This window comes from Lepisma saccharinum, chromosome 6, assembly GCF_977018435.1.
Source record: "Lepisma saccharinum chromosome 6, izLepSacc3.1, whole genome shotgun sequence".
NCBI lineage: Eukaryota > Metazoa > Arthropoda > Insecta > Zygentoma > Lepismatidae > Lepisma > Lepisma saccharinum.
The window spans coordinates 53,058,282-53,084,124 of record NC_139234.1 but is presented as its reverse complement, the minus strand read 5'-3'; the positions used below and the strand labels follow the sequence as shown (position 1 = coordinate 53,084,124).

Sequence of the window (25,843 nt, the reverse complement as noted above, 5' to 3'; positions counted from 1 at the left end):
AAACTAATTCAGATAAAATCGAGAAACGCTGAAAGGGAAAAATGATGAACATGACTATTGACGTCTTGTCATATTTTGTAAGCTGTGTAAAAATTCCGTGTTTTGAAGAAGTAATCGTTTAGTTGCGAAGTATTTTGTTTTTTTGTTTAAAGTAGGAACAGAGAGCGAAAAGGAGTCATTTGAACCTGACCCCGTTTGACAAGAAAGTTCAGCTTTTTTCCAAAGACTGTATGAAAAGAGACTAAATTAAAACAATCGAAACCTTGAAAGATAATACTAACGAACTTCAAACTATGAAAAACATATTTTCGTAGTGTAAAACTCCAAGTCATTTTCGAAATATGAAGTGGAGAAATGGGACGACACGATCCCTCAGCAAGAAAATTTTAAGTAAGCTAACTCCAACTTTGTCAACGGTCATAATTACTAATTAGTAGAGGCACATATTTTTGGTAAATAAAAAAGCAAAATTTCGGTACAAAAACTGAGTCAATTTCGGGTTCAAAAGCGGTAAATAAAATTAAATATCGGTGTTATAGCGGTGAAAAATTGGATGAAAAGTGGTATATAAAAAGACATTTTGGTTTTAAAATTGTGAATATAATCCTAAATTTGATTTAAAAACTACACTTATTCCACAGAATTAACATTTCACTTCTAATAGCACATTTATGTAGTTATAAGAGTATTAAGTTTATTTCTGTGTAAAGGAGTCCATTTTTGCTTCTCCAATATTAACAGCAGAATTAATCAATTTTCCGGGAATTGCATAACTCACAGGATACTTCAGACTTCAGAAAGTGTCGCGTCGGTATATAAATGGTAAATTTCGTGTTTAAGAGTTAATTTCGCTTTTTGAAGTTCATTTCGCATTATTTCGTGACAAAACATGGTCACAAAATGCATCTCACACCTTTCAAAAACATGAAAAATTAACACTACAATGTGTTTTTTCAAATTTCGTTTTTTCGTCAAAAACGAAATATGCATGCCCCTACTAATTAGGGTCCGGAAGTTGATGAAAAATCAACTTTTTTACTGACCCTTAAAAACAATGCTAAACCTGATATCACGTCCGTTTCCCTTCAGTTAGAGCCTGAGTTAGAGCATTTTTTGGCTTTTAGTTTATTTGTTAGTATTTTTAACAGTTTTTGTTGCATTTTTACTTATTTTTGAGGTTTATTTTTCTCCTCCCCTGTTGTTTCGTGCATTTGAAATACATTTAGTAGTAAAACTTACATATTTAGATTTCTTGGCATGGTCCTTTTAGCAAATTCACCATGAATCGAAAATACGGTCAATGGAAAAGCATAATATTATTATTAACTGAAATGTTTGGCAATGGATTAAAATACTTTGTGTGAAGATCTACTTTGAGGTTCTTTTTCTGGACACTATTATTGCTTTAATCTGTAGTTTTCAAGTAAAATTAGTCACATTATTAAATGCAAATACACTCTGGTATACGCGAAGCAGAACTGTATTTTCGGATGCTGGCCGACTACAGTATCATAGAAGACCCACTCTGAAAGAGATGAATTGGTTGATTTGGTGTTTTAAGTCAACTTTATGCATAGTAAGGCTAATCAGGACTGGACCTACAGTTTAAAGTGGGATCCGAACCGAGTGCATAAAATAACGTGAACTGTGTGGTGTAGGGGGGTCGTTTGCTTATGGAATGGAAGGTCATGGGTCCAAACCTACTTCTTTGCAAAATCTTTTTCGGGAAGTAAACCGCTTTGGACGAGAATGCTTATCTACGTTTCTTGGATATTTCCGTTGATATTTATGCGATTTATGTCCAGCATTTCCGGATGCAGAAAGTTGACATGGAAGTTCTTAATATGTGTTAACAGCTGAATGAAAGGAAAAGTATTTCCTAAAATCTTGCCAATCATTGAAATATTAAAAACATTAGTAGAAGCATTACTTGAGGCATGCACAGTGGCGACGATTATGGAGTGTGGAGGGGCAGATGACCCAGCACTATGCTGAACATTATCTACCAAGGGAAAGAAACTGTCCTTGCCCTCCCCCCTCCCCCACCTTGTCCCATCAGTTTTGAAACCCAATCGCCGCCACTGAGCATGCATCGCATAAATATCTACAGTAATATCATATATTATTATATATTATATTAGAACACTTCGTACTCGGTAAATAAAAAGGAAAAAATAATAAGGAAAGGGTGGGATTTGAACCTACGATGTTTCGATCTTGACGAAAACAGTAAAAAAAACGAAAGAGCTGTCACCTAACCAACTACTCCAGGAAATTGCTAACAGAAAGCTCAGTAAAACACGTTAATCTCAGTTGAAGCAACATTGTGCCGGAGTTTCGAACCATTTCTCGCCAAGAACCAAGGAAAAGACACACTTTAGAATCGTTTTGTGGTGTGCAAGGTATCTTTACTAAACATTTCGCATAAAATCATCATAAATTTGCCTTCTTGCATTCAAATGTGACCGCAATTCTTTCCAAGTGGATGAGAACCTCTTCAGTGTTTCACAATGCACATACATTTTCCTATTTTCAAATTCAGAACGAAGAATCTTGAAATATTTTCTACATTCGTATTTCTACTTAACATTTTTTGTCTACTCATATATTTTATTACTGCTTTAGGGTATCTTTACTTTATGGAATGTGAAAGAATGAAAAAAAAAATCACGAGCGTTTTCATTCAGGAAGAAGAAATGTTGCAAAGTTGGCTACTCTTAGTTGGCTCTGAAGCGCTATGCTGCCAAATTTACGAATTCCGGACTTTGAAATTTTTCAGGGCGGTCAAATAAGATGTTGCGAAGTGTACCTATAAGGAAACGCAAGAATTACAGAAGAATTGAATTTTTAAAAATAAATAAATAAACCCGCAGCTTATATGTCGCTTTCCGTGAATTTATAAAATAGATTAAGGAACACAAAGAAACATTCATGGCTTACCCTATTCTAACCTTGGGTTTGTAGTGCCCTATGCTAACTGGAGGCACATAGTAGTTCGGAACGGATACCACAAAGACTAGCGAGGCTCTGGCGTCTGGGCTCACAGCCAGTTCTCTGTGGAGCTCGTGTTGTGTCGTCCATATATGTTTGTGCCTGTCCCTTGTCCTTCATCCATTTCGTATTGTTTATCCTCATCTTCGCGATTAGCCAAAAGTGGCAGAAAAGCGCGAAGTAAAATTAATTAAACCAATCAATTAATCCCACTTTCAACTGTGGACCCAGTCTCGATCAGCCTATCTGTGCATAAGTTAAAATTCCCCGCGAACTTTGCATCATGCCATGAGGCGCATATATATATATATATATATATATATATATATATATATATATATAGAGAGAGAGAGAGAGAGAGAGAGAGAGAGAGGAGGATTGAAGGTACGGCCCCACGCCCCACACATTCTTCAATCTAGGATATTTTGGAGATGAATTGATCAGTACCACGCTGCGGCCGCCTTTGCCCCCCAGGGTTGCTCCAAGTACCAATTTATTTGAAGCTGGGTGAGCTCACGCACGGCCATGAAATTAGGCGGCTAGGCAGAATTGCACTGGTGCCGCATATGGGAAAAGCAAAGCGAAAGCGGGACAAAAGTAGCTTATTCCAGTGCACTATGTGGCAACGTCAACCGGGCTGCGTTGCCTAGTTCGAGCGACAGATTGACCTCTCTCCGGGGCATTTTTGTGTCATCCCTGACCTTTCGAGCAAATACTGTCAGTTTGTATGACATGGACCAACTCTACAACGAGATGTTTCATTCTCTCTAACCTCCGAAGATACGGGGTTGTGCTCCGACGTGGCAACAGCGCGAACTTCTGCCAACCGCCTAATTTCATGGCCCTGCGTTTAGATTACCGCGGCTCCCTTATCGGTGTATAAAGTGGACTTAAAACAATTTATTTTTACAACTTTGGCGTATATTACTGTACTACTATACTGTACTGTATACAATATAATGATTACAAGAATTGATTGCTATAGTTATGGGTCAGAAGGTTTACGGGCCTGCAAAGGGTGACGTAAGGAGTCACCCAAAAGTCAACCTCACTTCCACGAGTACACCTCGGTAACTGCAGTCACAGACTGCAGTCTTGTAGGCCGACGAGACTCTGGTGTCTGGACCCAGGGCCAGTATAATCCACTGTTAGGATGTGTTGTGATGTGCTTGTCCTTACGTGTGCTGCGCTCGAAGTGAGGGGGAAAGCTAGCAAAATTTTCACGAAGCATCCCTCCCAACTGTCTCATTGTCACCATGTAAAACATAGGAGTATCCTAAGTAACTAACCCCCTTTTTTAAGTGTCAGTCTTATATTTCATAATCTTCTCATAAAACAAACTTCATTTCTTTCTTAAATGTGCTGCATCAATAGGGGACACAATTTCTATAACACTCAGTGGGCATACCAATGCAGGGTGATAAAAATTAATTATTATTGATGAATACAAGTGATGGTATAATGGTGACCAATCAAATTGCTTGTTTAGGATATGGCTTAACCATCAACAATCTTGAATGCAATAACAAGGCCTGGTTTGGATAACATTAAATTTAAGAATTATTTCTTTTTTTTATTTCACAGGTAACATGTAAGTTTAGAACAGAATAACAAAGAAAAGTAACTTTATAAGAGGAGACTAGATTAATGCAGTAGCATATTTGCTTGTTCATTATTATCGATTGATTAATTTGCTTTATTTTACTTCACTTTTATGCCACTTTTGGCTAATTTGCGAAGATGGTAATGATATGATATGATGAATGGACACTCACAAACATCCATGCCCAGGCCGGGATTCGAACCGGGATCCGTGGCATCATAGCGCGATGTGCTAACCCCTCCGCCACGGGGGTCGACTTTTGTTCATTATTATCACATTTGTTTAACCTATAATCTTAGTTTGTCTCTGCAAATTAGACAAGTTCAGGGATTTATCCAGTATTTGTATTTTTATATTGTATATGCTTCTAACAAAGCCTTGTTTCATGTCTACAAATATAAAATACGTATGTGTGATTTTTTGCTTACATATGCAAATTTTATGCACAATATTTTTAATTTATTAACCGAAAAGGTTAATTTTCCTATCTATATCATGTGAGATTCAAAATTATAGAACTGTAAACTTTTATTCAGACAATTTTCAAAATATTGGCAATGTAACAATGTTACTGGTAAACAAATAGACTGAATGTAAAAAACATATCATTAGATGAAGTCCGAAATAATTCAATATTGAACTTTAAATATTTTAAAGTATCACCAAGCTTGGAATTGAAGGAGCTACAGCCCCTGACATCCACCTGTAAAGGGCCTACAATGTGAAGACTAACTTTGAAAAGAGCCAAAAAATGGGACAAAAGTGATATATTTAAAATGTGGAAAGAAATAAGAAATTTAATCAATGGATGAAATTCAGCGAACAACTTCCCCCACTATTCATTGTGCGAAATAATTACATTTTGGGCAAACAGATCAGATCCTGCATTGAAAACATGCCGGGTAAGTATTATGGGTATGATCTTTGCCAAAGTGATTCAAGGTATGATTATCATGATATGTAGGAATGTGTATGTATAATATATCGCCAATTTTATTGCTGTAAGGAGGCTTCTCATAAGCTTTCCTTAACACACATGAATCTATTTGCCCGAATTTTCCCCAGAGTACAGTGCATGATGGTGTAAATTGAATATCATCCAGTATAACCTAGAAGTTATAACTGAAATTGTGCATAGATGAGCCCCAGGCCTCTACACACAAATTAATGTCATCGCCTTCTAATCAAGGGGTTAAGTTTAATATCCAGCCAGTGGGAGAACATAGTGATTTGGATCCCACTTTCAACTCCCGACCAGTCCCGATTAGCCTTTCTGTTCACAAAGCACACTTAAAACAAACTCAAACTCCACATACAAAAATCCAGGCCTGAGTAACATGTAACTCTACACTTATTTAAATATCAAGACTGACAGCATGTATTGTTAAAAAGAGACAAGGATGTTTTCTAGTATACAAAACTTGTGAACCATGCAACTTGGCGATTAATTCATTTGCCCTCTTGGTGACCAAACATTTAGCACTTGACCCATGAACTCACCACCACAGAAGCTTCTGTGTTTGAGTACCTCTGGACATACATGTTCTATTGTGTTTGCCTTTCCATCAATTCCATCTAATCATTATACAGCCTTATCATCATGTTAAACCTACGGGGATAGAAAAGAACTAATTAACTCTCTAGCCTTCTGCACCAACAGGCCATCTGTCCCTACCCTGGGCAAGATCAATCCAATCCTTTACATCCTTACTGATTTTTTTTTAGGTCCATCACAATGTTGTCCCTCCATCTTCGTCTTGGCCTTCCTACAGGTCTCTTATCATCAGATTTCCCAACAAGAATCCTGTAAACTATTTTTTCTTTCCCATTCATACCCATCTAAGTATTCTTGATTCAATTATTATAATAATATCTGGACAAGAATACAAATCGTGCAGTTCTAAATTATGTAACTTCTCCGATCACCTGTCTCCTCGGATAGAAATGAATCAATCAATGCCTTGTAATCAAGTGGTTCTGGATTTGATCCTCTGTGGAGGCATATTGCACAGTGGTTCAGATCCCACTTTAAACTGTGGATCCAGTCATGGGCGTCCGCAGGATTTTTTCCAGGGAGGGAAAGCAAGGTATTTTTTTCCAGGGAGGTAAACAAGGCACATTTCCCCCCAAAATAGTGTTGTCCCCTCAAAAAACATTGCTTCAATTTGAATTTATCATGTTCAAGCAATAATTAACACATATTTTTGTGGCTGAAATGAAAAAATATATGTGAAATATATAATTTTTGGTTGACTTTCATTTTCCAGGGAAGGCCATGGCCCCCTTGCCCCACCTTCCGGACGTCCATGGATCCAGTCACGATTAATTTATATGAGCATAAAGTGGGCTTAAAGCAAAGTTTGACAAATAACTTTGTATATATAGTATATATACAGGGTGTCGCAAAACTCTTTCAACAACGCTTGGGTGCTGGTAGATATCATAAAAACAAGTAACTTTTCCCTATAAAGTTTACCTCGAAAGCGCTTAGTTTCTACGCTATAAGCGCTTAAACTTTATCCTGTACGTATACAACCCAACACAGCAAACGCTTGCTCTGACATAACTACCAGGGGCGCGTGGCAGGGTTGCCACTAGCGTTCCTCGTTAAGAGAGACGACTTGAAAACAACAACTTGGGTGTCTTGCCTGAGCAAAATCCAAAACATTAATGATACTTGCGATGTTGTAAGAAGCATTGACAGTATTTATAAACTGACCAAGACAAATAATGGGCAGACTGAATTTCAAGATTACGTACTCATTCTAAAATATCTCCATAATTGATTGATTGATTTGGTTTATTTTAATTTGCTTTTCTGCCACCTTTGGCTAATCGCGAAGATGAGGATGATAGCTATGATGAAATAACAAATGACACCATTGTATAGGACAGGATTTAAACTCGAGAAACCTGGCGCCTTGGCGATCTTTGCTAACATCACCACGGAGTGTTTCGTGTATCATGCAATATTAACAATTGCAAGGGACACGTAAGATACGGGAAATCCACTAACGAACAAATGTAAATAATGCGCAAATGTGCAATACGAGTGCCCTTTACAGTTCAGCGCTTGACATAAGTATGCATTTCTTGGCTTTGCACTAGTTTTAATGTGTGAATTTTATTCATGTGTAAACGACGTTTTTCATTAAATTGAAAGTCGGCGTCTGTGGTGGAGTGGTTAGAACATCGCGCTACGATGCCAGGAGTCTTGGATTCGAATCCCGGTTTGGGTATGAATGTTTGTGATTGTCCATTCATCAATTTCATCATATCATCACTCATCCCCATCTTCGCAAATTAGCCAAAGTGGCACAAAAAGTGAAGTAAAATAAAGCAAATCAATCAATCAATGATTCATTAAATTAAAAGACCCTTGCAATTATTTCCTTATGATTGATTGATTGGGTGTTTTAGTCCATTCTATACACAGTAAGGCTAATTGGGACTGGAGCTACAGTTTAAAGTGGGATCCGAACCACTATGTGTCTCCACAGGGTATCGAACCCGGGACTCCTTGATTACAAGTCGACGACGCTACCACTGCGCCATCAGGGATGCCTAATGAGACGAACAATAACGGTAGTACAGACAGGAATAATTTTCAAATAAATTGTAATAACATTACAGTCTGCGTGTTCGAAACGAGGCAGCAAACACATCATGTTTACATTTGTTCGTTCGTGGATTTCCCCCATCTTACGTGTCCCTTGCAATTGTTAATATTGCATGATACAGGAAACACTCCGTGGTGATGTTGTTAGCAAAGATCGCTAAGGCGCCAGGTGTCTCGGGTTTAAATCCTGGCCTAGACAATGGTGTCATTTGTTATTTCATCATATCATCCTCATCTTCGCGATTAGCCATGAGTGGCAGAAAAGCAAATTAAAATAAACCAAATCAATCGTTCAATTATGGAGATATTTTAGAATGAGTACATAATCTTGAATTTCAGTCTGCTCATTATTTGTCTTGGTCAGTTTATAAATACTGTCAATGCTTCTTACAACATCGCAAGTATCATTAATGTTTTGGATTTTGCTCAGGCAAGACTCCCAAGTTGTTGTTTTCAAGTCGTCTCTCTTAACGAGGAACGCTAGTGGCAACCCTGCCACGCGCCCCTGGTAGTTATGTCAGAGCAAGCGTTTGCTGTGTTGGATTGCATACGTACAGGATAAAGTTTAAGCGCTTATAGCGTAGAAACTAAGCGCTTTCGAGGTAAACTTTATAGGGAAAAGTTACTTGTTTTTATGATATCTACCAGCACCCAAGCGTTGTTGAAAGAGTTTTGCGACACCCTGTATATATATATATATATTGGATAAAAGCAAGGAGGGCCAAAAGGGCTAAGTAAAAATCAAAAATTTAAAAGGAAACACTCACCGGACAGTAGAAAAATTCAAAATTTTCGCTAATTTCAAAGCATCATCGGTGTGAGGAGAAAGAGATGGAACCAGATAGAATGCAAAGCTTCACTATTCGACTTATTCAGACATAGGAGTACCTGTCCTTTTAATTACAGATAGCTTGTGTGTGTTGTTTGACATAATTGTAAAGTAAAATAGACAACTGAAATGTTTCGAGAATTAAGATGAGAGCAATATGAGGATTAGGAATTGAGAGAAGACAAAAATGAGACATAGTGATTTATCCACACTCACCCCCTAAAAATTTTGAAAAAAGTCCAACTTATGGTCTGTTTTGGTGTCTAATAGGCGTTAACACACCGTAAATGACCTTAACCCACTTGATAAACTCCTGGGAGACAGTAATTTCCAACTCAACCTAAATCAACTTCTGGGTCCGAATCCCAGCCTGGGCATGAGTATAGAGCCCCTTCATCAATTTCATCACACAATCACTCATCCCCATCCTCGTGATTAACCAAAAGTGGCAGAAAAGCGAAATTAAATAACCCAATTCAATAAATCAATGAAGATTGGACCAAGTATGGAGCATGTGTTCTCCAAAACATTACATTGAAAATTGTGTTAATGTGCTTTTAAGAAACGTAAACTTTTCAAGAGAAATAACTTTCTGTCTGCTTTTGTATCTGGTTCCAGGATTTGAAATCACCTAAGTGTGCATGCATACAAAGGACAATAAATTACTGGGGAAAAAATCATGGGTGTAACAACAGAAGAAAGCAGACTTGGTTCTCAAGATAATACAGAACAGTCTCCCAAGGGTGAAACTGGCTCTGAAACAAGCATAGAAAAATCATCTGTAAGCAGAAGTAGTGCTCAAAGGAGTGATAGAGTAAGCACACTGCATCAGATTTCTGGAATGGAAGAAAGCGACCAAACAAACACAGAACAACAATGCAGGAACAGAAGAAGTATCCAAACAAGCACAGAAGATTTCTTTGAATACATCGACAGTATACAGAAATACACAATCCACGAGTGTGCCAGTAGACGCTACACCCCAACAAGGTCGGAACAATCTTCAACCAGGACAGATCAGTCGGATGCAAGTGAGAAGAGAATGGATGTGGCAGATAAACAAAATTTAGAACCGTGGTCTCCAGATGCTGAGAGCATGAAAAGTGACCGAGAAAGTTCTGTTGATGCGACAAGATTTTATTCAACAACTGATCTGAACATCCTTGTAAAAAAATTAAGTGGCATGCTAGATGATGGTGTTGAACTTCCATACATTTTTGATGAAACTGCACACATTCTGAAGATAGCAACAAATTCTAGAGGTACTAAAAATATATTTTATACTGTCTGTAGTTGTCGAATTTGAATTTTTAGCAATTTTAAGCAAAAAAGTTCAATATGTTTTATGGTCGGAGGGAAAATTGGAAGGATCTTTTAATGAGAGCTGGCCCTAGGTGGGTATGGGGCCTGGGGCATACACTATACATGGGACCTATAACCAAAATCTTTCAGATGTTAATAAACAATTAATTTATATATAGTATAATATTACCTAATAGCATAACCAGAATGTCTTGAATGTACTAAAAAGCCCTTAAAACCAAGAATTATGGGAGGCTAATAAACGTTTCTAGATGGTCATGATGGTACATTCGGTAGCCTCAATTACCATGAATAAGAAGCTATAAAATAATTATTGACTTTCTACTTTTACACAAAATTAATGATTCTGTGCTACCACCTATCAATAAAAAATATACATTTCAAACTTTTAGAGCATAATTTTGTTGCCATTCAAGAGTGAATTAATGTGGATGAATATGTTATTTATAAACTATAATAGGCTGTTCTTGTGAAAAGAACATAGTTCATAAGTTCATACATCTTTTGGAGACCCTAAAGAAGGCAGGGTACCATGATCAGATAGTGCACCAGAACTTTGCCTGATGGTCCAGTGGGCCAGTCAAACCCTGTGCTAATATATTTTTGTTATTTATTTGTGAACATTGTTCCGTGGTTTCATGTATATCTACTTACCTGTATAACGTAATGTGGATCGGCTGTCCTCTCGAAGTCTAGGGGTTTCTAACAGCCGAGCGATTCCCAAACTACCAAAACACTTCACATTCCTATTACCTAGCATGCATCTACGACCAATAGGGCTGGCTCAATGATGCTGCATGGAGATATCTTTCATGCACAATTTATTTACACTCCTCCACTTCTCCACATATACAATGTTCCATTACAGCTCCAGTACAAATATGCTCCAGGTTGCCTTTTGCTCCATTACAGAAGAATGCACTTTTCCAGACTTCACTCTATGAACGCACTATTTATCACTATGAGGCCACTAACTAACCTGCCCCTGCAGTTTATCACACAGGAGTTCCTACATGCGGCGCTCATAAGTGCAAACTAGCTGCTCTCCAACAGTATGCTGGAATTGACTTCAACTCGACGTCATCTCAACCTCAAAGAACCTCTGTCAGTGGGTGTCTGTCTGCGTATCTCTCTTGAACAAGTCGGAACTAGATATTTATACCTACAAGAAAACTGCGGAGTGGGCCAAAGGCCCTTTTGTTACATTTTAAACCAGAAAGTCATTGGGGGAAAAACTAATGTTAGAATTCCTGGTTACTGAGCAAAAAGCAACCTTGGAAAGAGCATTTATAAACATATGAACACATGAACTTTTATACAAAGCTTTTTTACATTTTACAGAGCGTGTATTAAAAACCACACAGAAACATATAAATGGCAGTAAGAGAAGAGTTCTACATAATTTGTACTTTTAATTTTTATACTTCTATTCCATGTCTATAACTACATATATACAATGTGTAAACAAAAGGATTTAAATTTAATGAAAACAAAGTAACATATCTTTCATGTTAAGAGATACTTGCTCCAAACTTCAGAGGGAACATCACTGCACTGTAAAATTAAGTTTGCATATTCATTAGTTCTCAAACTGCAGTACAGCATGTCGTGCTAATATAGCATCCTATAGCCTTCAAAGAAGGAAATTCCTGTTGAAAGAATATCACGAAAAACAACAGCAGATCAGTAAAAATTCCGAAGAGCATTCTGCACCAAATATGGAAAGAAAATCACCAAGTTGATAGTGAATTTGAACAAACTGGAAGTGTAGTGGATGAGCTTCTGAGGTGACTAATTTTGTATGTACCTTAATCATGTGATTACCTCTGAGGGGTCTCACATGGAACACATCATTTCATATATTTCATGAGTTCTTATGTAATTTCTATTTTGAATGAACTGAATTTGTTGGAGAATTAAATCATTTTTTATACATCCTGTGCTTTTGTGTCCATCAATAATACTTTTCAGTGATTATTTCCTTAGAAAATTTTAATTTGTTGTTGTTATGACTTTCAGGTGCTATAGCATATGTAGTGGATTCTTTCAAAAAAGAGATATATCAGTATCAGCGGTACATTAAATGTCCTCGGCACAAAGTAAATTGGAGGATAGGTAAATAAACTATAATATAATATAAAAAATTATATTGTAAAATGTAATTAATCTTTATGATAAATAATGTATCTTACTTTTATTTTTGTTTTATTGGTACTCCAGGCACATATTTGGTTTCTGCATAATATTTTAATCAAGTTGGTAAGGGATGAAAAGTCTCACCAAATGAAGACTGAAATGCTTGAACTATTAGGAATATTCCACCTAGGAATTTCCATTGCAGGCACTGAGTTCAACATGCATCTACATAATTATAAACTAGTTATTATTTTTATCATTCAGTTTAACTTTGAAAACTTCAGTGGATACAACCAGCATCTTACAACCCCTCTTGATATATACTGCACTAATATTAAATATGAAACTAAAATATAATACAATTTTTGTTGAATATTGTGGAACTTTTGGGTTTTGAGGACTTTACATTCAGACTTACATAAATGAGACGAAAAGTTGAAAGAGAGTATGGAAGAATATTGTATGTAATAAATATTTTCACTAGGGCTTTCCAATATTGATACATCGGAAAGTATCAATTGGAATTTATTTATCAATATTGGCCAATAATTTTCCAGTGTTTTTTTTTTTCGAAAAATTCCATCCATTACTTTCGCAGATTCTAATTATCCTGGAAGTTATGCAAAATTCAGAGTTTCCGTTTATTTTGCACCAAGATTGTGTGTAAAACTGTATTTTGTGATTACATAATAGGTATTTTAATATTCAGATGTAATTTTTTAAATATTTTAATGCAAAACTCTTGTAAATTGATGCATATAATTGGAGTGAAATACTCGCCCAATATTTTGAACAACTTTCAATTGTTACAATTTTCAAGTATCAATACCTGTATCGAAGGACATTGATAACAGTATCGCCATTGGTTCACACGTATCGTCTCAGCCCTAATTTTCACATCTTCTTACATTTTCTTCAATGAATTTTCTGCAATATACGTATAAGGTAATAAAATGAAAAGCAGTATGGATATAGAAAATGACTTTTGGTACACCAACTGTGTTATATCCAATTAACAAAAGTTCACTACAAATTTGAGCACAATGCTTTAATTTTGCTATTTATTAAACTACTTTTTCTTTTCAAGGTCCAGGATGTATAGTTGCAGCCCACGTAGCACACACCAAAGAACTTATTGTTATTGATGATATACTAGGAGATGAGCGATTTCCCATGGGAATTGGCATACCAGGTAAACAATTGATTAAAGAACTCATTGATAACCTAGGAAATCAATCAGTAATCAAAGTTGGTAAACTGTGCTAGCATAATATCAACCGAGCTAACCAGTCAATCTCTGGTTCTACCAATTAATTAAATGTTTCAAAGAACATGTTCAAACAAATTATCTACACAGGTTACTCAAATTTTAGCACATAAAAGACAGAGATTTAAAGACAATATATATACTTGTATGCAGTCCCGCACCATGGCTGTGTGGTCTAAGGCATCAGGCTTTGGGGTACGGAACGTATGCAGGTTCTGCCTTCTGGGGAAAAGCATAACAACTTTTCTCCTCAGATTTCAGCTTTTGTATGAGACTGGTGGCCACCCACCATCGTGAGTAAATTGAGGAGCTACGAATGACTAGCGTAACCCATTCATGGAAACTTACAACAATGACTGGGGGTTCATCTTGCTGACCACATGTCACCCTGTAACTGCTTGGATGATCTCCCATCTCTGCTGGGGCATATGAGAGTAGGTAGATAGGCCCTGGTCCTCACAGGCTATTGCACCACATGTTATTACTATTATACTTACATGCAAAGGCAAGGCTGAATAGTAACACTATTCTACACTATAATAGGCTTTATTTCACCCAGGCTGAAGATTCACATAAAGGTTCTTCATTCTGTAAGCTAATTTGCTGTTGTCATGAGAGAGTTCATTTTTATTTTGTTATTTTTGAGTGTCTGTATTATTCCAATATTTGTGTGGGAACAAATGTTATTAAGCATGAGTATCGTTGTCTGTAGAATTAACAAGAATTCTAATCATCTAGTTTGTGACATTCCTCTTGAGGTTAGTGGGTACGTAAGCTATTTATTATAAATACAACATACACAAACTACAGATAACTCTTCTTTAGCAGCAATTGAACTCTTCTAGACTTGATAAATAACATGAACAGTATAAAATTTTAAAAAGAAAACTTATGTGTGTTGTCTTCAAAAAGGTAATATTTAAATGTGATACTCTAGATTGGGTCAAATGCAAGGAGTGCATTCTAATAATTTACACCTTATTTATATTAGATTTAGTGGTCTGAATAATTTAAAAACTCTGTAATACTTAAGGTAATAAAGTATTCAACCAATTTGATCATTATGTGTTCATTTATACATGACCTTTTTTTTCCAGGACCAGAAGTGAAATCTATACTCTGTGTTCCTATTGTAACTCCTAATGATAAATGCATTTCGGTGATTCAGTTATACCGGGAGATGTATGAAGATCCCTACACAAAAGTATGTAAAACTTTATTTTCATTTTCAACATGTTTCATATGTTTTTTACAGTGTCTGGTTGGCCTGGCAGAGTGGTCAGCCCAGAGCCGTCGTTAGGAAATGCAAGTCCCTGTGCGAACCATACCCGCAAGGCCCTTTTTTTAAAAAAAAAAAAAGTGACAATATAGACACCTTTCTTTCCTTGTAAAATTCTATACTCAAACCTACCCCCGGCCCTCCAATTCTCAACACACATTTCAACCATCCACGATGTTTGGCAGTCTGTAGAAGGCATCAAGACAAACAACTTTTCTTTAGAAATGTTTGGTAGAACTTGATTTGGCACCATCAGCCCTAGAGAAAAATTTTGCTTGTGTAGTTTTCGAAGTGGAAATTCCTAGCTCAGGGGATGCTTGGTCGAGTTTGGAGATAGAAGTTGGATGGGGTGTGATTAAACGTATCAACATTGAGACAATGCACTAGGGGAAATACTTAGGCAAATGAGCCTATCTGGCGGGTGCTTTATAAAATGTGTTCAACTGAAAGGGTTATCATCCCGTTGCGTTTCACCCTCCACACTTTGGGCGCTGATCTTGTGTGTATGTAGGTTATATTTTTTCTGTCAGATAGCATACTAAAGATGTCAGTACTCTATGCAAACGGGATCATGCTAGCAGACAGGATGAAACCCCTCATATTATCTCTTTCGTTTAATTCATGCATTGCTGCTGATAGTCATAGGCGTAACTTAGTGTGGACAAGGGGGCTGGAGTCAAATCTCCAAGTTTATTAAAATGTATACATATGTTTTGGAATTTTAAACCTTTTATATATTTAGAAACCTGAGGTTCATGTTTAACCCCAAGTTACTCTGCTTTTTATTGTTACATTAAAGACCTAACTTTTATTCAGAGATATTTATATCGTTAGGGCCATCCTTTCCTGTTCGCAACGTACTAAAAATTTTCTCGTCTTCCGACAGGAAAAATGCTAGTTACCCTAGTGAATGTGATGCATGGCCAAAAGCATACAGGATAAAAAAAATGCTATTTTTGAGGGCTGAAGTTGAAATGAAACTTCAAGGAAGAAATCGTTATCAAGGAAAGTTGTTTGCACTGACATCCTCTAAAGCTGTGAAAGTTTGTCTCTGGGCCACAATGTCACCTTGTTAATTAGCGTCCCTTTTCTGCAACTTTTGGCTAATCGTGATGATGAGGATGAATAACAAGATGAAATTGATGAAGTGACACTCATGAAGAACACCCATGCCCAACCTGAGATTCAAACCTGGAGCCCTGATGCTGTACTAACTACTCTGCCACAGAGGTTGGCGACTCTGTATATGTGTATATCCTTATACGTAATTACTATATAAGTGTGTGTGTGTATCATACAGAACACACACATTGGTATTGTAAAATGTGAACATTCCTTACGGTTTAGGAAAGTATCATAGGGATAGAAAACATGTAGAATACAATAAAGGCAAAAATCGTATAGATTACCTTTCATACTTATAATCTCTCACCTCTTGTGTATCAGAGTCTTCAGTCACGTTATTGAAGTCAAATTTTGACAAGTGGCAATTGTGGTGAGTGTTTCTTAAAAGACATGCTGATTCTCAAATCAAGGCCACCCGCAGGAGTCTTTGTGAGGGAGGAGGGGGCAGCAGCGGTCATAATTTGCACCCCAACTTTCCAGAAAATGGTGTTTCCTGATATCTCGGGGGGGGGGGGGGAGTGCACCCTTGGCCCCCCACTCTGCAGGCGTTCTTGTCTCAAATACGTGTTGATTGATTTCAAACGACAGAAAACCTTGTACCACTTCACCATTTCAGCGATGTTAGACGATTTTTTAATTACTATTTTTTAAGAAAACTGGAAATAAATATTTTGATGGAAGCCGCATGCACTACTGCTTCAAACAATAATGATTTATTTGACTTCAAACTTGTTGACCCACTGGCACAGTGGTAATATCTGGCAAAATCTGACAAATCTAGGAGCCTTTTGAGGAATACAAATAAAAGTATCTCCAGATCTTTATTTCGATTTCAACTACGGATGTTCTTCACAAAATGGAATATCGACTCAGGACAAGATTTCCTGTCCTGGTCAATCCTTTTCTTTTCATCTTTTCTCAATTTACCAGATCGTAAAATAGTTTATGGCAGAAAATCGGTCGAGGGTTGTCGTCACAAACAAGAAATTCAACTGCCTTGCGTAGGACATAGCAGGCAGGCATGCAACTTGCAGCCTGCGTTTGAAAATTATGTTTCCTTTCTTCTACACTATGTAAGCTTATTTAAATCGATTTATATTGCTAATATAGATTTCCTTTCTTTTCTTTCTTCTCTTCTGAAGAGAGCACGTTTGCACAAGAAATGAATGCAAATAAAATATTCAATAATATTATATAAACATTTCGGAAGCGCAAGGCCCCTCAAAGCGCGAGGCCCTGTGCGGTGGCATGCATCGCACACCCTTCATTTCTAGTCTGTGACACACCCCTAATGGCGGCTCTGGGACAGCCTAACATGCTATGAACTGAGAGGTCTTAAGTTTGAACCCTGGGTAAGACATGTAAGACATGGATATATTTCATGATTCATCTTCACAGTCACTTTTAACCCAAGAGGTGGAAAAGCAAAAAAGAACTGAAACAGAAATAAACAAATCATTTCTTAAATACAGGAATGTAAATTTTCTTCAATACCATGAGAGATCAATTCACAAAAAAAGAAGTTACCAGAACTGAAAATAAATGTTTATGAACATCCTAACTTAGCCATAGTTGTTTCATGTTATTTTTTAAAAAACCTATGAAAAATGTTGTATACCACAGATGTGCTTATAATTTATGCACAGGTGTTATTTTGTCTCATTTTATATTTTGGACTTATCCACTTATATTTAATTTGAATCTTCAAGTAAAACACTTATTTAATTTTGGTTTTCTTAAACGTTGGCACCTAACACATGCTTTTTCCACTTTTTAAATATTTTTTTCTTAAAATAAAGGGGGAAACTGGAATGCAAATAAAACTTTTAGCTTCAGAATTTGAAAACAATCTCTAGACAAACTGAAATTATGCTTTAATTTTGTTCTGCTACTAGAGCAGTCATCGTGTTACAAACTCTTAACCTTGACCGTTCACCTACACCAGAAAGTTGTTTTCGAAAATTCCTCTCCTTTCAAAAATCCATCTGGTGTTCCAAATTACAAAAAAAATTACACCTGCTTAGTATTTCTTCCAGAGCATTGAATATTACCTTATTTTGTCTCCTAACAGGACAACCTACAAATTGTAGCAGCTGTGGCAGCATGGATGGGAATAGCTATATACCAAAATCAGCAAAGATTAATTCTAAAGAAACAGAAAGAACTGAATGATTCTTTATTGCAACTCACAACGTCATATTTTGATGACCATGTTCTTATTGACAATATTGTGTCACAGATTGTGGTAAGTGTCACATGAAACCATTTTACCAGTAGGTAATAATAATTTGCCAAATTTCATGTGTAGTCTAGGTCTGGTGAACACATACCTGGCAGTATCATCAGAGTCATAGGTCTACATGCATATGAAACTGAACACATCTATCTAATAAAAGACCACATGTTAAGTTCGAAATATGGAGGGCACCCCTACCTAACAGTGTAGTGGTTAATGGTGTTGACTTGTAAGTAACGGTTCCTCGGCTTGATACTTGGTAGAGACATACACACACATATCAGTGACTCAAGATTTTACTTTATACTGTAGGTATAGTTCGGATTAGCTTATCTGTGCACTAAGTGGGCTTAAAACAAAGTTAGCTAATCTTTGACACATAGGCTCAATTGAATTAAATATCTGTTTATATAATTGCTCCAATTGCTAAGAACTTTATTCTTTTTATTGTATCGCCAGTGGCAGTGATTAGAGGGGCAATTACCCCCCTACACTTATTGCCATTTTTTGCCCCTGCACTATCTAGCATCTTAATGCTAAGCCTTGTATACCAAGAGAAAGTAAACTGCTGTTGCCCCCAATCACCACTACTGTGTATTGCTATTCAGTTTACTAAATACTAACAATTATCTCCGGCTTTCCTTTCATTCCAAAGATGTTTGCAAAGAATGCACTACAAGCAGAACGTGGATCATTCTTTATAGTTGACCAAAAATGTGATGAATTGGTGGCAGATCTATTTGATGAAGGCATTGATGCAAAATCTGGTGAAGGAATATTGCACAGGAAAAGAGGCAAAATCAGGTATATCAGTATATACCGTTCATGTTTAATTTAATCTAGTTTTTAAGTTTTTTGAATATAACAAAAAGACTGATTATACACAAAATGTTAGCTAAAGTTTATTAGTTAAAAATTTTACAAAACAAGTAACAGTATATACAATATGTGGAATTATTAAAGATATTATATGTATTTCAGTGGCGTGCGGTGACATTTAAACTAGGGTACGCAACATGGGCCAACCGAAATGAATTATGGGGGCCAGAACCCCCCCCCCCTCCCTGGCCATCATGTTATTCAGAAAATAACTTTTTTCTACAATATTATAATTGGAAATTTCTCATCCTTGTATCAATATCCAAATGTAACGAGGTAAAATATATGTATGATATTTTATATTTGCAAATATATTCTGATAGTAGCTACGTTGAGTCCAACAATTCACCTTTGTTTATTTCCTTCATGCAGTGCGATGAACATTGAACGGGAAGGAAATGGCTCAATCATTTTCCGTCCTTTCAAATTTCATGTAATAAATTTGATAAATCTCAGTATACTCTACTATTTCACACCTTTCGCAGAGGAAACCAACGAATAAGACCAACAATAAAGTTTCACTGTTTTTCTACTCAGTCAATCACTCTGTAGAGATACTTTTTCTTCTTCTCATAAATCAAAATGCCTAATATACTGCTTACCATCCTTCACAACTCCTACCTGAAACAATTTTTCCAAATCAGGAACAGACCTTCAATTTCGGATTGTTTACACTTTTTTCGTAAATTCCGAAAATCCCTTCTCCAGTATGTCATCAATAACTCCCGGTCCCCCTATTTTATCACTTCACAGCACCGACAAACAATAGAGATCCTGTAATGTAAATAATATGAACGAAACACTCGCTGCAAATTTCGCACGACAGAAGAAAGCAAAAGACAACCTCACGCGGTACGTTGTGTCCGGTCCCACTATGCCCGAAAACCACGCGTTCTTGTGGACGAATGAATCGGAGTTGCCAGTCGACAAAGTATTTTGTAGAAGGGAGATAATTAAGGACAAGTAGAAAATACGTCAGCATACATCCCAGACAGGCGCGGCTCGTGCATTATTTACCCGGGGGTTCACTGAAGTCATGTGACATATATTCAGTTTCCGCAAAATAGACTTCCTTCGCCTAACAAAAGGATGGGGGGAGGGCTTAAAAGATTTGTCCAGAATTGTTTTACCTGGGAGTATAAGGTTTTGTATTAGGGGTGTGCGAATAAATTTAGGGCTGAAACTACAATAAATTGTGCCTTTATGAAAAAAGTTGAGTTTTCTTGGAATGTCATGGACGTCCTCAAGTAGGGGCAGGTAATATATTTTTTTTCCCCAGGAGGAGCAAAAAACACTCTTTCAGTCTGAAGTTGCTGCAACGCTTTTATAATAATTACCAAAAATTATTGTGACTTTCGATTTCCATGGGGGGCGGCCCCCTTTTCCCCTTCCGGACGTCCATGCCGGTTAATCAGAACTGGTCCTACATTTATTAAAGGGAAATGGCAACTAATGGCATGTGCATTATAGAAATCAAACCTGAGACCCTTTTCATTGATACGCGACAGCTTTGTTCAAATTTGGGGCTGGTCGACCAGCACACGCTTTTTTTCAGTGGACAAGGAAGTTTATTTTAAGTTAATTATGTGCATTTCTATCGGTCATTTCTTACCTGCGCGGACAGCAACGCCTACAATGCATCAAATGACATAACCTAGGTAAAGTCCATCCCTCGCTTCACTCGCAGCATCACTTAATACTTTCCAACAAGTATCCAAGCACTTCAAAAACTAACAAACTTGAGACGATTGACACCGAGCGACACCGAGTCACGTCTTCGCGCCATTCTTTCTCTTTCGCGAACCCGAAGTGTTTCCACCTTTAAGGAAAAACCTCTGAATGCATGCACGAGCTATTTTGGTAATGTATCTCCTTTATTTTAATTCATCGCATCTAATTCCAGCTTTTATTTGTTTCCACTCATCCATCTCTGCCACAATCTTGCATTTATTCCAAGAAGTTCGATGCAAAAATGATACAAAGAGAATATTGAATATGTAATGTGTGCGCTTCAAACTTGAACCGCACACAGCAACACTGGAAGGGAGGAAGCAGCGAGATCGGAGCCCTATCCCGCGCCTTCTGCGAGAGAACGAACTGCGCATGACCGTTGGGTGTCGACATAGGTTCTGCAATCTCATCTTCCATGTATTTTGTCCTATACCCTCCTCGAGCTTCTGCTCCCGCGCGAAGCTTTCACAATGGCAAGAGCTGTCCTGTGGGGGTTCAACTGAGGGTCTGTATCAGGGCGGCCGATTCGCGGTTTCTTCTTCTCAGCAAAAGAGTTCGCCGTATTACGGGCACAAATACATGACTTATTGTGTAGAATTTTTAGCGAAATAATGTGGAAATGTAAAGACATTGTTTATTGTTCATTCTCGAGGTGATTATCGTATATTACTGGGGGTTCACTGATCCTGTGCGCTATAGGGCGAACCGCGCCTGATCCCAGAACACTTCAAAAGCTAAACTACCGTACATCACTTTGCAATGTCTGGTGGGAGGGATCCCATTGTAAGCATTGTGTTTTATTATGTTTTTCTTTTATCATTCATTCATATTGTCGGGTCAACAATCAACACCCATGCTATGGAACTCAAAGGAAATGTTGATCCGAAAGGAGATAAACATATACTTTCATACTCTGAGAATTGTGCGAAACTTGCAAATTGTTCACATATTTTCCCCTCGACACAGTGACAGTCCATTCTGGTCCTCACCTCCCTATACGAAAAAAAACAACTTGCTAGTGTAACTTTAACCTCACATAAATATTTTATATGTGATAGTTTACGCGTATATTAAATATGATCTTCCACCACTACATATTCTTGCCCTCCTCTCTGATTCCTGTATCACTTTTTATAATGTATTTTTATTGCAAGCCAACAGTGATCTATCTACGCGTGGCTGCTAAATGCTAGTAAGCTAAGCATTCCAGAAAAATAATATGTTGACTACTGTCAACACTGCATACGCTGTCAAAATCTTGGGTACCCTCGATGCTTAGAACCGGGAAAGAAGTGGGAGAGAGGGTAGGCGCGGGCAGACCCAAACACGTGGTCGAGGCTGATATGAGCCAATGGGGTTACCTTCCGAATTTCTAGGGTACCAAGCAGAAGAAACAGCGTCTTTCTGCGGAAATCGGCAACGTGGATCGGGTGGGTGCCGAAGTCACAATCGGGATCATTTGGGACTGCCTTCAGGAAGGCAGCAGCGTGTTCGTGCGGAAATCGGAATTTCTTGCAGTGGAACTGCTTTCGGAGTGATAATTGTTGAATTTTCATGTTCGGGGAAGACGAAAAAATGTTTATTTTTTCTTACTGTGTTGTGGGTACGCAATGCGTACCTTGCGTATCCTGAATGCATGCCGCTGATGTATTTAATTATCAGTTTTAAAGTGTTGCGAATGCTCCATGTGAGCACATTTTCAGGGTGAAACTCATTAATGAACAAAGGATCACTATATCAATTTATTTGTATAGTGTATTTGTAATTAATTTTCTAATTCGATATTTCTATAAATAGCTCATATAATTTTCACATGTGTGGCACTTTAATATTTACTCACAATGTACTTACCTGTCTGCAAAATGGTTTATTTTCGTTCAATTAATTTCAGTGCCCACAGTCACCATTCTCATCATAACTCATAGCTCCAATTTGATGGTGGCAGTCAGTGGTCACTGAAATTAATCAAACAAAAATAAACTGTTTCACAGATGCGATAGTACACTGAATATGTATATTAATATCTTACCATATCTAAAGTTAAAATGTGATGTAATATGCATCCCTTTGTTCATACAATATGTGTACACTGTTTTTAAATGCATTTCCATGCATAGTTTCTTTTACAACAGCAAATTATACCATGGTTTCTGGGGCACAGGCATGCGCACAGGGGGTCAAATGTCCCCCCTAATCATGGACGTCCGCAGATTTTTGCCACAGAGGGATAATTAGGTATTTTTCCATTTTTACCCTGAAAATAGTGTTGCCGCCTTAAAAAAACACTACTTGAATTCGAAATTATTGCATTCCTGCATCCCCATTAATTAATGTAAATTACTATGACTGAATGAAATTATACATATGAAATATATACTTTTAGCTTGACATTCATTTTCTAAAGGGGAGATGTGGCCACCCTTGCCTCCTTCCAGGCATACATGCCCCTATATTATTATACTTTCATCTAGAAATTTAGGGTTGAGGAATCTTATCGATATTAAACGATATTATGCCATTAAAGAAAATGAAGTATTTTCAAGCAGATGAAAGTTCAAAGCAACTATGGGGGAAAAGGTGCTGTCGCACAACTACAGGAGGCAGGGGTTTTTGCCCCCAAACTTAGGCAGAAATCAATTCTAGGGGGGCAAACATTGAACTAAAGAAAGAAAGGCTAGCATAATCTAAGAGTAGCAGGACAAAAGAATACTCAAAATGGAATTAGTTATCAGGTCTTTCTTGCATTATTTCTTCCAGACGGCCAAGAGCACCTGCAGAGGGGCAAATTGTCCCCCTTTTATTTCAAAATTTTATACAAATAAAAATACATTCTGTAAAATATTCTTGCTCGCTTCGCTCCCAATGTCTACTTTTCTTACAGGTTTGTCAAGTTCAGAGCCGTAGCTAGGGAGCGGCGGGAGTTGGCTCTGGGTGCTGAATGATCTAAATGAAAAAAATTGTAAAAGAGCGCTCCATGATTATTTTTTTGCACCATATTAAATCAATATTGTTTTCAGTTTCTGAAAATATTCTTGCTCACTTTGCTCGCAATTTCTTTTCTGTAATGCATTGTAAATTACCAAGGAGAGAAGTAACAACAACTAAGTACTTCAGACTGTTGCAAACAGTTTTGTCTTAAATGCATGAACAATTGTTTGAGGGAGAAGAACTGTGCACATTTCAGAGACAATTTGCATAATTTTTGCTGTTGGTTTGTTATGGGGAGGATGAATTGATTATATAATGTATTTAAATAATATATATATAAAAGTTGTGTATGTATAATAATAATGCCATTATTATTAGTAGTACGTTTATCCTGGTACTTTCCCCCTTCCCACAAAAATACGTAGTTATGCCTCTCAGGGGGGACCCAGGTTCAATCCCGGCAGGGGAGAACCAGCATTTTTTGCACCTGTTCAAGCAGCTCCCTCACCCGCCTAGCATCATATCAAGTGGGTATCTGGAAGAAACTCCGGGGGGTATAAGCGGCCAGAGGCATGCTGCTCACTATCAATGCAATGAAATTAAAACAGTGAGATAAAATGAGGTTTTTCTTTCCCGACTGAACTTTCATCAAGGCTTTTGCCCCCTTCCTAATCAGAGGGGCTGTGCACACCTATGTTCTGGAGATAAGGGAATGGGGAGTGTTTGATTTTGGTGATCTCTGGGTGATATTGGGTTACTAATACAGGAGGGTTTGGGTTGGTGTCAGTTACCATTTTTGGAGTAATATTAATTAGCACACACAGAATTAATTAATTAAGGACATTATATAGAATTAATTAATTGAAAGTCTAACTCGTATGTGATCAGTTCTAGTAATAAGCTCTATCAGAAATGAAAATCAGTACACACAATTTTATACATTAATATGTGTGTTTTTTTTTTATTCTTAATGCTTTAATTGATGTTGGATATTTTTTAATTAGGTTCTCGAAGCACCGTGGAATAGCAGGTGTTGTGGTCAACACTGGGAAATTGCTTAACATACATGATGCCTACAGTGATCCACGATTCAATAAAGAGGTTGATTTGCAAACAGGTTACATTACCAATTCAATCCTTTGTATGCCCGTTTCCGGAAAAGATGGTATTCTAGGTATGTATCTCAGTTATAAACCACTGAGGGTGCCTTCACAAAGGAGTGCAAATGTGAATAAGGAATCAATGTTTTAAGGAAGGAGAATTTCATATCTTCCTTCATATGTGTGAGAAACATACTCATCAAAAATTAATTCAACAATAACATGGGGAGGGGGTGACTGAGAGGAAACCAATTGAACCCTTGGAATATTGTTTGTTGTTGCACCTTTGTTTGCTGGCAATGTAAAGTGTCTTGTTTGAATATTGATTTTGTTGCATGCTCACTGGCAATATGAAGGCACCCTTTTGTGCTTTCCTGCACTTTGTTTGCATGTTTATTGTGTAGTATATAAGTATGTCATATCGATAAATCCCATGTAAAGTTACGACGTGCAATGTTAGCGTTATGTTGATAATAATCTATTAATCTACTCAGTGGTGCAGGAACATTTCTAATTTAAGGGGCTTACAAAGTTCAACCTTGATATGTATGTACGTATATTCAAAATTGAACACTGAATGTTGTTACATTTTCAGGAGTTGTGCAGCTTGTAAATAAGAAGAATGGCGAGTGTTTTAACAAGAATGATGAAGCCATGTTTAAGACATTTTCTGTGTATTGTGCACTGGCACTTGGATATTGTCGGACTAGTGAACAATTAATACGAACTGTAAGTACATAATTTCTTTGAGTTTCAATATTTGTTTTAAGTCCACTTTATGCACAGATAGGCTAATC

General features: G+C 37.2%; 1 protein-coding gene across 1 annotated transcript in view; it reads left to right on the top strand.

Moving 5' to 3' along the window:
- Positions 1 to 4,499: 4,499 nt before the first annotated feature.
- Positions 4,500 to 25,843, top strand: part of LOC145988756 (cAMP and cAMP-inhibited cGMP 3',5'-cyclic phosphodiesterase 10A-like) — a 57,178-nt gene continuing 35,834 nt past the window's right edge. The window contains exons 1-9 of the mRNA XM_083123915.1: positions 4,500 to 4,582; positions 9,661 to 10,304; positions 12,385 to 12,480; positions 13,589 to 13,693; positions 14,866 to 14,972; positions 18,244 to 18,417; positions 19,064 to 19,212; positions 24,951 to 25,120; positions 25,642 to 25,775. Coding sequence (XP_082980041.1) covers positions 9,722 to 10,304; positions 12,385 to 12,480; positions 13,589 to 13,693; positions 14,866 to 14,972; positions 18,244 to 18,417; positions 19,064 to 19,212; positions 24,951 to 25,120; positions 25,642 to 25,775 — 1,518 coding nt within the window. The 5' untranslated portion in view covers positions 4,500 to 4,582; positions 9,661 to 9,721. The remainder of the gene's footprint in view (positions 4,583 to 9,660; positions 10,305 to 12,384; positions 12,481 to 13,588; positions 13,694 to 14,865; positions 14,973 to 18,243; positions 18,418 to 19,063; positions 19,213 to 24,950; positions 25,121 to 25,641; positions 25,776 to 25,843) is intronic.